Below are 13,975 nucleotides of genomic sequence, written 5' to 3' on the forward strand. Positions count from 1 at the left end.
AGGCTGTCAGAACTGACTGAGGTCTGTTTAAGCTTTTTGGAGATGTTCTGTAAGAGGAGCAGATCCACACTACCTGCAACAATTCCACCTACCTCTCCAATTTTGTTTCCTTTTTCCCCCTCCTCTAATCCTTTGCTCTCCACATTTTCTAAGTTTTCAGCCCTTCCTCCTGTCACTACCATCTTCCCTAGTTCTTCCTGCAGGACACACACAGGGAATGGCCCCATATTACTAAAAGATATTTGCTTTGGATGATCAAGTCACTTTTCTTTCTTGAGGCTATCACATCAAAAATCCAGTTTCAGCACACAGACAAAGAGTACAGTTGGCCTAGAGTAGTACTAACAGCCACTACCATGATTTGCTACTGAAGGACAGCAATACAGAACCCATGGCCACACTTCCTCTCCAGCCCGAGCACTGCCTATCTACATGCAGCTTCCTGAAACTGGCAAATATTTATTACGCACCAACCATTCAGACACAACACAAACTTAGTTAATGTAAATTTATTCTTTCAGTAAGTCATAGTCAGCTCTTATGCGACCAGGGCAGAAGCTGTCGATGATTCACTAAAGAAAAAGAGAGAGAGAGAGAGAGAGAGAGAGAGAGAGAAAGAAAGAGAAAGAGAGAGAAAATATTAGTTACAGAGGCAGTTTTTCAAAACAGTTGCCAAAAATACTGCTTCAGTTCAAAGCTTTAACTACTAGCCCTAAACTTAATCATGACCTGCTTAAGATTTTATATAGGATAAAGGAAAAAGTCACCCTTCCTTTTTAAAGTACAAGAATGGCAAAATTAGGGTAACAACAAAACAGCATCTTCAAAAACCTGGTTAGTGGCACTTGGTCTTTTCAGATTAAGAGAAGCTCACTCAGACATCTAAGAATTCTCTAATGTTGGCTAAATTTGCCTGGACTTCATTCCTCCCTCAGCTATTGAGTCAGCTTTCAACAGATCTTTAAAGTAATATGAAATATAAAGGTACCTGAATGAGACCAAAGACTTCAGTTTGCATTGTTATAAAAATTGTCTAGTATATAGTTACTTCACCTGGTGAGATAGTATTTTCTAAGTGCTGTGACAGTCATTTTAGCCAGCTGTAATTTCTATGAATTTATCAGTTAATACCTATAAAAGTATCAATTCTTCACTGTCTGGTTTACCTATATGATTCACCGTAACACATTCCTGACCCTCCAGATAACAGCCCCAGCATATCACTTACTAGACCTCCATGAAAGCAACAAAATGAAAGAAAAGACTTACTACTTCCAGTTGGGTGGAAGTACTCTCTTCGTTTTGTAGTAGCGAGCCAACCTATGAATTCTGCTTTCAATCAGAATCAGACGGAACTTGGCATCTTTATCCTTTAAAAGAAAGTTACATCACAATGAAGCACTACTTTGACTTCTAGATGTTCAGATGAGCTTTGGTAAAGTCTAATACCCACAGCTAGTGCTACGAACTCCACATTCCCTTTGCCAAAGTCTGATAAGTTTGGTAAATCCAGAACAAGAGCAGAAAATATAAGGTTTAAACAATGTTTTTAAGACAGAGGATTATGAAGTCAGTTCTCCTTTACCAAAAAGCTCCTCCAAGCCCTCAATGTGGCCATTAACAGGACCTGCACTAAGAGTCTTGGCTTTGTTAAAAGAGTGGCTCATCACTTCTCTTGCCTCTTTTCCGAGCTACAAAACAGAAAAATACCTGATTTCCCTACAAAACTGAGATCTTTAATTAAAAAGTACCCACAAAACCCTACATAGCATTACTTTAATATTAGAAAGTATTTAAACTGAATGATATCAAAACAGGACAGATACATTTTACAGGACAGCTCAGGGGGCTTTCTCCTTGCATGCACACATTATTAGGAACAGCTGCATAAAGTTTATTTTTAAAACGGGATGCAACAGAGGTTAGAGAAACTACTGTATTATTTGAGAAAGTGAAAGTTTCTAGTTAAATTAGCACTCACCTTTCTGTTTCTCTCAAGATGTTTGCGAACAGCAACAGCTTTCTTGATCAAGTGATAAAGATCCTCTGGAAGGTCTGGGGCCAGTCCCTTCGATTTAAGGATTCTCAAAATTTTGTTGCCAGTAACAAAGCGAACCTGGGCGACACCATGGGAATCCCTCAGGATCACACCTGAAACAAACATTTATAACTCACACTGAAGAAAATAATCCCACACAAACAACTCCTATCTCTTATTGTTGTAAAGTTTCATAAAATAGCCAAGAAAAGTTTTAAGTATTGGTTACACCTTTCACTTTACCACAGAGCACTTAACAGACAACTGACCCATGCATCACATTCAGGCAAGTAACATATTAAGAGCTAAAATATCAGACAGTAGAACTAATTAAAACCAGGTACTGGGAGAATGAAGATTTTATACACTACCTAAGATTTAAATTTCTCAGACACAGCTTGAATGTGCTTCCTCAGAATGCTTTACTAGGAACTCTTTAGCTACAGTTTACAGCAAAAGTCAAACTAGAAAGGAATGTGTTCAAATGCAACACTACAGGTCACTCTTAAAGCACCTTAAATGAAGAATTTACTCAACCATATGGCCCACTAATATTCTCAGGACAACTATGCAAGGAAAAGAAAATTCTTTCGTGCAATACATAACTACACTGCAAAACTCACTACCCTATAAAGCACACACACATATGCTTAAGTAGAGCTTTAAAGGGGTCCAAGCCATTAAGAACTAGTTCATTAGGTAGCTGCACAGTGTCTGGCTCAGTAGGCTCCTCAAACATCAGCTACCCTAGGTTTAGAAGTTTTTCCTCTGAGAAACAGGGGAAAATAAACTTCCCCATAATATCTATTAGTGGCCACTCTTAAGGACAGGTTATAAGATTAAACAGATGCTTCACGCTTTCTGGTTGAAAAAGACAACTGAAATACAAGAACAGGGGAACAAAGAGTTTCTTAAAAGAGAATGGTACAATAATTTCCATCATGTTTATCAACTATGTATCTTGCAAGAATGGGAACTGCTACATTGCCAGAGGTATCCGCACAGTGAATAAATACGTACAATCACAAAACCAGTGTTTTCTTCGCATGTTGTTTTACACAGTCTGAGGAACAGCTGAAGCATTATAGTCAGGAAAAAATATTCTGCCTCCATTTGGGAGTTATTCAGAAACCTTACCGATTTGTGAGGGAGTCAGGCCTTTTTTAGCCAGCTTGTAGATCTGTTCCTTTACATCATCAGAAGTAAGCTTCAGCCACTAAAGAAAAAAACCCAACAGATTGATGAACATTGTTTAATACAGAAGCACAGGCTGGCTATATGAAAGCCCTTCATAAGTGCTGGAAGTAAATGTTTTATAATGCTTGAGAGAACAATCTAGAACTTCTAATGATACAGAAACTTTTTTGGGATAGTATGAATCCATAGGGCTAGTTAAACATGGGGTGGGGTGCAGGTGTGCATGGAATAAAGTCCCTGTTTAAAATATTAAATACAGCCTCCAACCAGTTGCTTTGTTTTATCCTTAGTTGATTATCTTAAAAAAAAAAAAAAAAAAAAAAAAAGAGAGAGACAAAGGGATCTCTACTCAGGTAGGCCTATGCCTTTTCTGTTACTCCTGTGTTAAATTGTGCTGATAGAGATGTTGCTTCCACAATTATTAAGAGAAAGACAACACCAACAAGCTAAAAAAATCCATAGCTTTCGACAAAACTAGAAAAGCTTCTTAAAGTGTTTTTTTTTAATACTTTCAGATGTTTTAGAAACATAAAGACAAAATGGAAGATGTATTTAAAAGTAGTCTGTAAGCTACAAAACAGAATACAAATAAAGCCAAGCAGATAACAGGGTTTTTCAAAAGAGCAGATCGTTTGAGCATCATAATCTGTATTAAATATTTTAGCCATTAGTAGCATTTAAACATAGCTTCCTACTATCATACTTTTGGTTATGTCTATGTACATTAATTTCATGTTTCTGTTCAACTATTTTTCAGTATGGGTTTCCCCATACATACCACAAACTGACCTTTCTGCCCACAGACAGATCCTCCAAAAAACAGTCTTCCAAAGCAAGCTAAATTAAGGCACTACTGGTTCAGCTAACAGAGAGGCCTCTTAAGTGAAATTAATTTGCCCCGAAAAAGTGCACACTGAAATTACTAAAGTTAGGCCTCTGACTGGCAAACACTGTTACAGGCACAGCTAGGAGAACAAGTGGGTTTATTCCACAAAGACAAGCCAAACTCAAATGTAAAGGAGACAACTTAATCTCTAAGAATCATCAATACACAACCTAAAAATAATTTAAATTGCACCCTCCAAAAAAGGGATGCACATATAGAAAAACAGACTTTTTGCCCCAAGAAGTCAGCAAATGGTACTTGCTTTCTCAGTATCTAAATCCCATAAGGTTAAGTAGCATTTCGTAACTGCTGTTATCACTCTGTATTTCAGAATGATGTTACAGGATACAACTGCTCTCTTCCTGTTGCCTTCTCTTCGCGGGCACTGCCGCGCTGCACCCCGGGAACCGGAGCTCGCTGAGAGCCCCGCCAGAGCCACCCCGGAGGCCAAGCGCGCCACGGGCAGCCACTTACCGTAGGCACACTGCGTCGGTAGGGCAAGGCTGACTGGGACAAGCCCTTTCTGCAGGGAAGAAAAAGAGAAATACAGGCTGAGCCGCCCGCCACGCGCCTTTCCTGAGGGGCCGCGTCCAGGCCCTCCCCGCCCGACCAACGGAGACGGGGCCCGACGCCGTCGCCTCAGCTCAGCTCAGCTCAGCTCAGCTCAGCTCAGCTCGGCGCCGCGCCGCACCTGCCCCCCACCCCCGCGCAGCAGCCCCAGCAGCCCCCCAGGGCCGCTCCCGCCCGCCCGCGGCGCCCCCGAGCGCCCACCCCAGCCCGCAGCGGCGCTCACCCGGGTGCGTGCATGCGGCCCATGATGGCGGCGGCGGCAAAGAGGGAGAGCTCAGCGACGAGGCACCCTCTTCCCTCCCGCTTCCGGCGGAAAAGACGCTGCTTCCCCTAGCCCCGCCCCGGGCCCGCGGACCAGCCAATCAGAAGCGCCGCCTGGCCCTAACTCCGCCCGGCATACACGTCACGGCCGCCCGCCGCGGGGAGGGAGAAGAGAGCGCGCGTGCGCGGCCGTTGGCCCCGCCGGGCCGCCTTGGAGGTGGGAGGGAGGGAGGGAGGCGCGCGCGTGCGCGGCCATTGGCCCCGCCGAGGGGGGGGGGGCGGGGCGGCAGGCCCCTGAGAAGTGAAGAGCAGCACGCTGTTATTTTTTAATGGCAGAATAGTGTTTAATGTACTTACAGGACAGTTATGGAATCACATTATGGTACATCTTTATTAACTAGTCATTTAATTATTTGGTTCTTACAGATATATAGACAAAGGGAGGCAAACGAGTTGCTCTCGCTGAAGTTCATCACCTATAGCGCTACCTAGTCACAGTGTCCGCGTAGAGAGCACAAGGAGGCCGGAGGGACGTGGCCTGTGTAACACACGCGTTGTGCAAATACCAGAAAAGTCCAAGGGGAAAATTGACCACATTAGAGTCCTAGAAAGAGCAGTCCCTTTAAGGCAAGTACTGAGATTTCTACACAACCTTATTTGTTTTTTAAAAAACAGAGAAAATTTTTTATCAAAGATCACACATGCTTCCAGGTACAGGTACCTGTAGCTCATAAAAAGGCAGTAATAAAAATTTCAGTGCAAAGTTCTAGGTCAGGTTTAATAAAGAAAACAAGCAAGTCTTAGAGCAAGCAGTTATTCTCAAATGTCAGAGGCTAAAGAAGTGTATTTCTGGCTGCAGGTCATATGTTGCTTTTTTTTTTTTTTTTTTTAAACTAAACAAGATAAAAAAAAGCTGTTAAGCTACATTTTCAAACCAATTAGCATACTGGCAACTTCCATCCCAGCTCAACATCTTCCTCTTTCCCATCCTCTTTTTTTTTTTTTTTTTTTTTTAAACGCAACATATTAAAAGCTTATTGCAATACAATCAGTTTTTTTTCTTAATTGATTGAAAACAGTGCACAGAGGCACAAGCTTGGTGCTGTTCCTCTACTTTTGAGGAGGGGCCAAGGCCAGATCCCATACACAAAATAAAAACCATGACCACAAAGAACTTTAGCCAGTGAACATTTTGCAAAAGGAAGGGAAAGGCACAAAATGAGTTAAGAATATTGTTAAATCAGGAGTCAGGACAAGTGCTAATAATAATACAGTACTATACATTTTCTTACTAGAGTCCAGACAACTGTTAAAACTGCAAATCATTTTTTAAAATGATTTTAGCTTTTTTATTTGTATTTTGTGCTGTAAGACACTGTGCTTTAATAGCAAACTGCAAAAAGGCAGTACATATTGCTTTAATTTTATTTCACAATGGAACGTTTCACAAAAACAGTAGTCTACTTTCCTGTGTTTAGGTGACTTGTGATTTTGATGATGGAATGGAGTAAGTCTCAAAAGCATCAAGTGAGCAGGAAATATATCTAGTTAGTCATATAGTATATTATTTACATGCTATATACTAAATGAAAAATATGCAGAAGATAGCTCACAGAACTGGGATTTTGGATTATTAGTGCCCATTAGTAGCAACCCAGTTTCTAGCATTCAAGATGTTCTTAACTTTTTAATTATAATCACACCTCACCTAAGAAATTGGACCGTGAATATTTTAGGCACCAAGAGTTTCAAGTTTACTTCTCTCTTCCGTATTGAAGGGAGACTGGTCAGTAGCAGGGGAAGGAAATCAGATTATGAAAAAGTTTTTTAGTGTTGGGCAAAAAGACTTGCCTGTACTGTATCATTGTTCATCATTCCATATTTTACTTTAAATTTCATTCCAGTGATAGTGCTGATAGTCTGTCACCTTTTCTCAAACATGTTTCAGATCTAGCACTGAACAAAAATGTGCAATTTAACTCTAGCGTTGTCTAGACAGAATATGTTCATATTGAAAACTGAGTAAGCTGAATAGCAAGGCTATCCTTGTAGTGCAGAAACACCCACTTAAGTAACCAGTGGTATTAATGGGAGAAAGCAGTTAACACTTGTACTCCATTGTCACAATATATTTCAAATTAAATGCTGCTTGAGTGAGAAACAGTGTTACTGTGAACTGTAGAAAAACAAGTGACCAAGTTCCTCTCCCAAAGCTCTGTTAATGCAATTCATTCCCGACCCGCAGTTTATTCAGCAGTTGCACTTTTTTTTTTTTTTTTTTTTTTAAACTGGAGGCCATCACTGACCCAGAGGGTGCACATAAATTATTTAGGTGTGATTCCACCTTGGATTCTGTGTTCGAATCCGTTCCACATTTACTCACTGCAGTATTTAAGTTCTAAAAATTTAAAAACATGGTTTCAAAACATTGAAAAGCAGCACACATTCAGCCAGTCTTCATTTACTTTTGCAGATCATGGGTAGAAGATGGGGCAGAAGGAATTCACGTAAGTTACACTAATTATGAAGATCAGTTTAAGTGATATTATTTGGAAGTAACACATTTCTCTGGAAAAGACTTCCAGTAGGACCTGCAAGTTATTGAATGTGAGAATGTTTCCCCCTTTTAAGGAGCTGAAAGAGTTAACATATACATATTTAAATACTAGAAATGAGGTACAAGAGAAGCATTTGAGTTATAAGGCACCATTATTTACAACTTCCATTATTGGCACTCACTCCAATAATTCTTAGAGAAGCATGAATCTGGGATCAAATGCAACGCCAAGGAATTTTTCCAGCCCTTCAACCTTCATTTCTACAGGTGTAAAACCACCAATTTTACCCATTGCTGCTTCTGTGATGCCTAGTTAATAGTGGGAATGTAATCCTGAAAAATACACATTTTCTTTGATATTCTCCAGCATCATGCCATGGATGACATAATACAGGGAAAAGAAAAATTATAAAGCAAAAATCCACTACATCCACAGGTCTAAGTTTGTGATTAAGTTGTGGTGGTTTAACCAACCAGCATGGTCAGACTGTTAATTTGAGTCTTTCATGGATAGTTTAAAAAACCCTTCCTTTACCCGCAACTATTAACATTTACATTAATGCTTTGATAACATTATATAAGCATAAACCAGCAATGGTTTTCTAGAAATCCTCCAAATTAGGCTACATGAAGGTTGGTCCAATGCATTTGTTGAAATGCAGTCTCTCTTATTTTAAGATGTACAAGTTATTTTCAAGTAAGAAGATGCACAAAGCACAGGTGAATACAATTGGTCTGTTCTTACTCAGGTATAGAAATGAGTTCACAGATAGGGTACAGCAGTTAGTTGATACCAATTAACAGTCTCTTTGCTTAAGTTGAAGTCCTTTAGTGAGAGAGTAACTCCACCCAGGAAAAAGTTCTCACGTAATGATTCTGCACTGAGCACACTTAACTGAAGTTCTCTCTGTTTCAGTGTCTCCATGCTGTATCCACTGTACACGAGCTAGAAGGTAAAAAGTTAAGATTTTTTTTGTTATCCCAAGTTGCACAGATTACCCTTTTTCTGACTACCAAGCCACTGACAAATTTCAGCATTGCTCATCAACTGCATGTTATGCCCATTCAGTAAGTCTGCTTTTCAGAGGCTGGGCTGAAGCACATGTTTATTTTATTTGGTGCTCTGAAGGCTAACAGTTTAAAAGAGACAGAATTTTTAGTTGGGAAGTACTGTTTACATGACAAGACTTTTGAATTTATTCTTCTCCTACACTTAACCTACACTGGCCAATTTATGAATGGAGGGGAAGGGGGGGGGCTGGGAGGGGAAAAAAACAATAAAAATTACTTTTAAGATTCCTCTCCTTCTCCCCATCATTCCTCTTAAAGAGAGTCTGAGATATTTCTGCTTACTTGCTTCCTTACAATAAGATTACATAATCAGATTATTTTTAATAACAGGGCCTAGTTTTTGAAACACAAGTATATTTTCCCTTCATATACATTTAAAGTTTTTTTAGACAAATTTTTATTATGTTATAGAATACAAGATTATATCAGGCCATAGGGAGCTGTTACATATTAAATTTTAACTTGCCATTTCATTGAAAGTTGGATTTCTTGTCTTCCGGGAGATTTTGGTTTTGCGTTTAGACGTTTTGTGTGTATCTGGAAGTAAGTATGTTTTTACATAGGGATTTGGATCAGCACCGTCTTCTGTAACCTACAATGAAAAAACGAGACAAATTAGTAAACTAATTAGTGCGCATCCATTTGAAGATCTTCTTTCAAATTCTTAGTTATTACCACAAAGCTAACAAAAATCAGTTGATTAAATTAGTAGTTGGAAAAATTAAATTTGGAGGAAGAGAGATATTTCCATCATTACTGCATCAATCTAAGTAAAGGTCACTCAGAAAACAGAAGAGTTTTTGGCACCGAGTTCAGTACCTCAACTCACCAGATCTTTGATGTGCATCACCATGATAAATAGAGTGCTATTTCTATATGATATGGATAACTTCACTTCTCCTCCCACTTTGCCTGAGGTAGGACTTGATGGACTTGCATCTGGAAGGAAAAAAACCCCACAGTTATTCTACAAGTTTTCATCAGTACTACCATTGACTAATTGTATGGGGGGGGGGGGGGGGAGGAAGGCAGGCAAGGCTTAGATCAAGTTCATTTGTTTCTGATTTTCTTTCTAATTCACCCTCCCCAAGATGGCAAGGTTTCAGAAAAAATTCTGCATTCTAAGAACCAACTTGGAGGTTTAGAGTAAAAGCCTTAATAATTTTTCAAGCTATAAGGAAATCTAAGTGATTACAAATAGGGTCCTAGAGGGAAGGGGCGGGGGGGGTCCAAGAAAGCTGGTTGATTTTCCAGGGTCACCTCTTCCAAGCTCAAGAACAGTCCATCCCACTCATCAGAAAGTCAAGCAGAGGTGGCAGGAGACCTGCATGGATGAACAAGAAGCTCCTGGCAAAACTCAAATATAAAAAGGAAATACAAAGAAGGTGGAAGCAGTGACAGGTAACATAGGAGGAATATAGGGACGCTGTCCAAGGGTGCAGGGATGGGCCTAGGAAGGCCAAAACCCATCTGAAGTTCAATCTGGCAAGGGACATCAAGGACAACAAGAAAGGCTAAGTAAAACAGTAGCAAAGGGAAGACTAGGAGAAATGTGGGCCCACTGCTGAAGTGGGCAGGGGCCCTGGTGACAAAAGACACAGAAAAAGCTAAGGTACCGAATGCCTCCTTTGACTCAATCTTTACCAGTAAGACCAGCCCTCAGGATCCCAGGCCCTGGAGTACTGGGGGAAAGTCTGGAGAAACAGAAGTCTTCCCTTGGTGGAAGAGGATCAGATTAGGGAATACTTGAGCAAACCAGACATACCCAAGTCTGGGCCCTGATGGGATGCACTCATGAGTGCTGAGGGAGTTGGCTAATGTCGCTGCTAGGCCACTCTCAATCATCTTTGAAAGGTTATGGAGAGCAGGAGAAGTGCCTGAGGCCTGGAAGAAAGCAAATGCCACTCCAGTCTTCAAAAAGGGCAAGAAGGAGGACCTAGGGAACTACAGGCCAGTCAGCCTCAGCTCAATCCCTGGAAAAGCGATGGAGCAGCTCATCCTGGACACCATTTCCAGGTACATGAAGGACTAGAAGGTGATCAGGAGCAGTTAGCATGGATTCACAAAGGGGAAATCATGCTTAACCAACATGAGATCCTTTTAGGATGGAATGACTGCCTGGGTAGATGAGGGGAGAGCAGTGGGTGTTGTCTACCTTGACTTCAGCAAGGCTTTCAACACTGTCCCCTGTAACATCCTCATAGGCAAGCTGAGCAGGTATGGGCTACAGGAGCCGACAGTGAGGTGGACTGAAAACTGGCTGAACGGCAGAGCTCAGAGGGCTGCGATCAGTGGCACAAAGTCTAGTTGGAGACCAGTAACTAGCTGTGTACCCCAGGGGTCAATCCTGGGTCCAATACTGATCCACTTACTCATCAATGACCTGGATGAAGGGACAGAGTACACCCTCAGCAAGTTGCAAAACTAGGAGGAATGGCTGATGCACCAGAGGGCTGTGCTGCCATTCAGAGGGACCTCAACAGGCTGGAGAAATGGGCAGAGAGGGACTTGATGAAGTTCAGCAAGGGGAAGTGCAGAGTCCTGCACATAGGGAGAAATAACCCCATGCACCAGGACAGGCTGGGGGCAGACCTGCTGGAAAGCAGCTCTGCGGAGAAGGACCTGGCAGTCCTGGCAGACAACAAGTTGACCATGAGCCAGCAGCGTGCCCTTGTGACCCAGAAGGCCAATCGTATCCTGGGCTACATTAGGAAGAGCATTGCCAGCAGGTCGAGGGAGGTGATCCTCCCCCTCTTCTCAGCCCTGCTGAGGCCGCATCTGAGTACTGTGTCCTGTTCTGGGCTTCCCAAAACAAGAGAGAGATGGAGCTACTGGAGTGAGTCCAGCGAAGGGCTACTAAGATGATGAAGGGACTGGAGCATCTCTCCTATGAGGAAAGGCTGAGAGAGCTGGGCCTGTTTAGCCTGGAGAAGAGAAGGCTGAGGGGGGGATCTTATCACTGCGTGTAAGTATCTGAAGGGAGGGTGTAAAGATGATGGAGCCAGATTCGTTTCAGTGGTGCCCAGCAACCGGATGAGAGGCAACGGGCACAACCTGAAAACACAGGAAGTTCTGTCTGCATCTAAGGAAAAACTTCTTTACTGTGAGGGTGACAGAGCACTGGAACAGGTTGCTCAGTGAGGTTGTGGATTCTCCATCCTTGGAGGTATTAAAAAGCTGGACATGGTTCTGGGCAGCCTGCTCTAGGCAATCCTGCTTAAGCAGGGGGGTTGGACTAGGTGATCTCCAAAGGTCCTTTCCAACCTCAACTGTTCTATTATTGCAATTTTTTAAAATGTTTTTATCTCCTTGAAGCTGTATGCACACAGATATTTAGGGAAAAAAATACAGCTACAAAGTTCTCAGTAAGGAAAAGCTACAGTTAACTAAAAGTTTTTTTTTTTTTTTTTAATTACATTGCAAAGGTGTTATACTATAGTTATCCAGTTTATAGACACCACCTCCAAAAAGTGTTACCTACCTGTAGGTCTGGCTATTCCATCTATTCCTTCCACTTTGTCATCACGAAGTAAAGGATGGAAAAAAGTATAAACAAGATCACACTAAATTTGGAAGAAACGTTACACATTAGTTTGAGTGTTAAGCACTAAAATTTGAAAGCTTTCACTGAATTTGCTTATTTGAACTCACTTCTGCCACCTCTGAAGAACAGTTCATCAGACTCTGTATATAGCTGTTGAGCTCCACTTTTCTTTTAGCTGCTACATCTTTTATATGCGTTCTTCCCAGAACCATCTTATTAGGAAAGCTACAATGAAAGAACAAGATTTACTTTCCAGTTAACTTCTCTGAAGTAAGTACATTTAGATTTCATTGCAATTTCTACCAGAAGTGCTGCTGACATCCATTTCTGTTGTCAATCACAAGTGGAACCACAGCACACTAACATGCAATGCCATTACAGAAAAGCAAGGGAACGTTTATAGACAGTTCTTGTAAATGATACCACACTAAAACTAAAGACAATGAGTTGCTCCTCTGGCGCATCTCCTTAAAACAATGCACTCTTCTCCTTCATATCTTAATTGCTAACTTTCAGGACTAGTCTGGCCCTCAGCAGTTTTGTCTCCTCCTCATTTCATGCGACTTCTTCCTCCACTCAGCTGGGGTCACTTTTGCTGCTTTCATTAAAATATTTATTACTGAGTTAGGAACGTACCCTGGTAACTTCCAGAGAGGAAAGAGAATACCAAGTTTGTTGTGGAGCTCCTGGAACTCATCAAATGTCCGGAAAACAAATGTTGGTTCAACTTGTCCTTCTCTCAGAACTCTCACTACGTAGATCTGCCAAAAACACAGAAAAGACACTAGTAGCAGCAATTTTATAGGAAATGACTCAATTTTTTCTTAGCAGTTAATTCTTTCTACTACTGCGATTCTTCTCTTGCATACATTTCCCAATAACAATATTTGCATTTTACAGTAAAATTACAGTTACAAAGTATGAACCTTTCTCAAGCTTTAAAGGGAGAATACTGACAGCTTAGCTTTAACTACCTTTATTCTGTTGCCAGATGTGGATCTACAGTATAGGAAGACCATTTACATTACTTTGTACCACAGTAGGGTTGTTTGTATCAGGTGTACAATATTTTAATACATCAGTGCAGGATGACATCTAGACATACATCTGTGTGGCTAGAACTCCCATGAAACTTTTTGGGTCCAGACTGCAGGGTAAATGAATGCCTAATTTTCTCAGTCTAATTCTCTCAAGATTCTAAAGGATTCCACTTTTAAAGTGGTAATCTGGTGGGTAGATGCAGGTATACTGCATTATACAAAAATTAATTTGAGAAAGAGTGGGAATACATTTCCCAGGATGCAGTCATCCATGTTACTATGAAAGTGAAAACAAAACTGAGAGACTGCACAGAAAATTATGTTCAGCGGACTCATATGAGCAGATGAGTTAAATGTATATTTGCAAAGAAGTGTGCAACTAGGAAGAGGCTTAAGACCTAGACAGCAGGTTACATTATCTTATAGATTCCTGAAAGATAAAAGCCAGCTTTGACTCAGACCAGGAATGGTCAAGTACAGTGCTAGAACCAAAGAAAAAGCTTTGAACTTGATCATTCTTGAGCTTCATTCAACCTTAAATCTGACAGACATCAGCTAGGTAAGTCATTCACAGCAAATGCAACTTGGAAAGATATACATTATCAGAGGTCAATACATCTCACTTAATCTGAGGAAATCGTAACTTGAGCTGACTATTCTAGGCCAGCAAACAGCAATAGAGAAGTGAAAACAATTCGGAAGTCAGATAATTCCATGTCTGCATAGGTATAAGAATTCCAGTACAAGTCTTCAAGCACAACCCAGGCCTATCAAAATCCTGCAGGGAGAGTCTAATGTTTGCTGCCTCTAG

General features: G+C 41.1%; 2 protein-coding genes across 20 annotated transcripts in view; both read right to left on the minus strand.

Annotated features, from left to right (window-relative positions):
• Nucleotides 1-494: 494 nt before the first annotated feature.
• RPS13 (ribosomal protein S13) lies at nt 495-5,069 on the minus strand. Its single transcript, XM_026104479.2, has 6 exons — nt 4,915-5,069; nt 4,596-4,644; nt 3,176-3,254; nt 1,982-2,151; nt 1,270-1,370; nt 495-572 (listed from the first exon to the last, which is right to left on the minus strand). Exons 1-6 carry the CDS (start codon nt 4,935-4,937, stop codon nt 539-541), a joined length of 456 nt encoding a protein of 151 aa, XP_025960264.1. The 5' UTR covers nt 4,938-5,069; the 3' UTR covers nt 495-538.
• Nucleotides 5,070-5,271: 202 nt separating this feature from the next.
• The window catches only part of PIK3C2A (phosphatidylinositol-4-phosphate 3-kinase catalytic subunit type 2 alpha), an 82,073-nt gene continuing 73,369 nt past the window's right edge, over nt 5,272-13,975 (minus strand). For all 19 annotated transcript variants that reach the window (XM_064513099.1, XM_064513093.1, XM_064513096.1 and 16 more), the window contains 6 exons: nt 12,761-12,885; nt 12,232-12,349; nt 12,062-12,143; nt 9,410-9,519; nt 9,047-9,172; nt 5,272-8,455 (listed from right to left, as the gene is read on the minus strand). In XM_064513099.1, coding sequence (XP_064369169.1) covers nt 8,273-8,455; nt 9,047-9,172; nt 9,410-9,519; nt 12,062-12,143; nt 12,232-12,349; nt 12,761-12,885 — 744 coding nt within the window. In that variant the 3' untranslated portion in view covers nt 5,272-8,272. The remainder of the gene's footprint in view (nt 8,456-9,046; nt 9,173-9,409; nt 9,520-12,061; nt 12,144-12,231; nt 12,350-12,760; nt 12,886-13,975) is intronic.

This window comes from Dromaius novaehollandiae, chromosome 5 (genome assembly GCF_036370855.1).
Source record: "Dromaius novaehollandiae isolate bDroNov1 chromosome 5, bDroNov1.hap1, whole genome shotgun sequence".
NCBI classification, from domain to species: Eukaryota; Metazoa; Chordata; class Aves; order Casuariiformes; family Dromaiidae; genus Dromaius; species Dromaius novaehollandiae.

Coding starts and splice junctions, on each gene's coding strand:
- RPS13 (XM_026104479.2), bottom strand. CDS start 4,937: ATGGGCCGCATGCACGCACCCGG. Junction 4,645..4,914: donor GGCCGCATGCACGCACCCGG/GTGAGCGCCGCT, acceptor TCTTCCCTGCAG/AAAGGGCTTGTCCCAGTCAG. Junction 2,152..3,175: donor CCTGACTCCCTCACAAATCG/GTAAGGTTTCTG, acceptor TGTTTGTTTCAG/GTGTGATCCTGAGGGATTCC.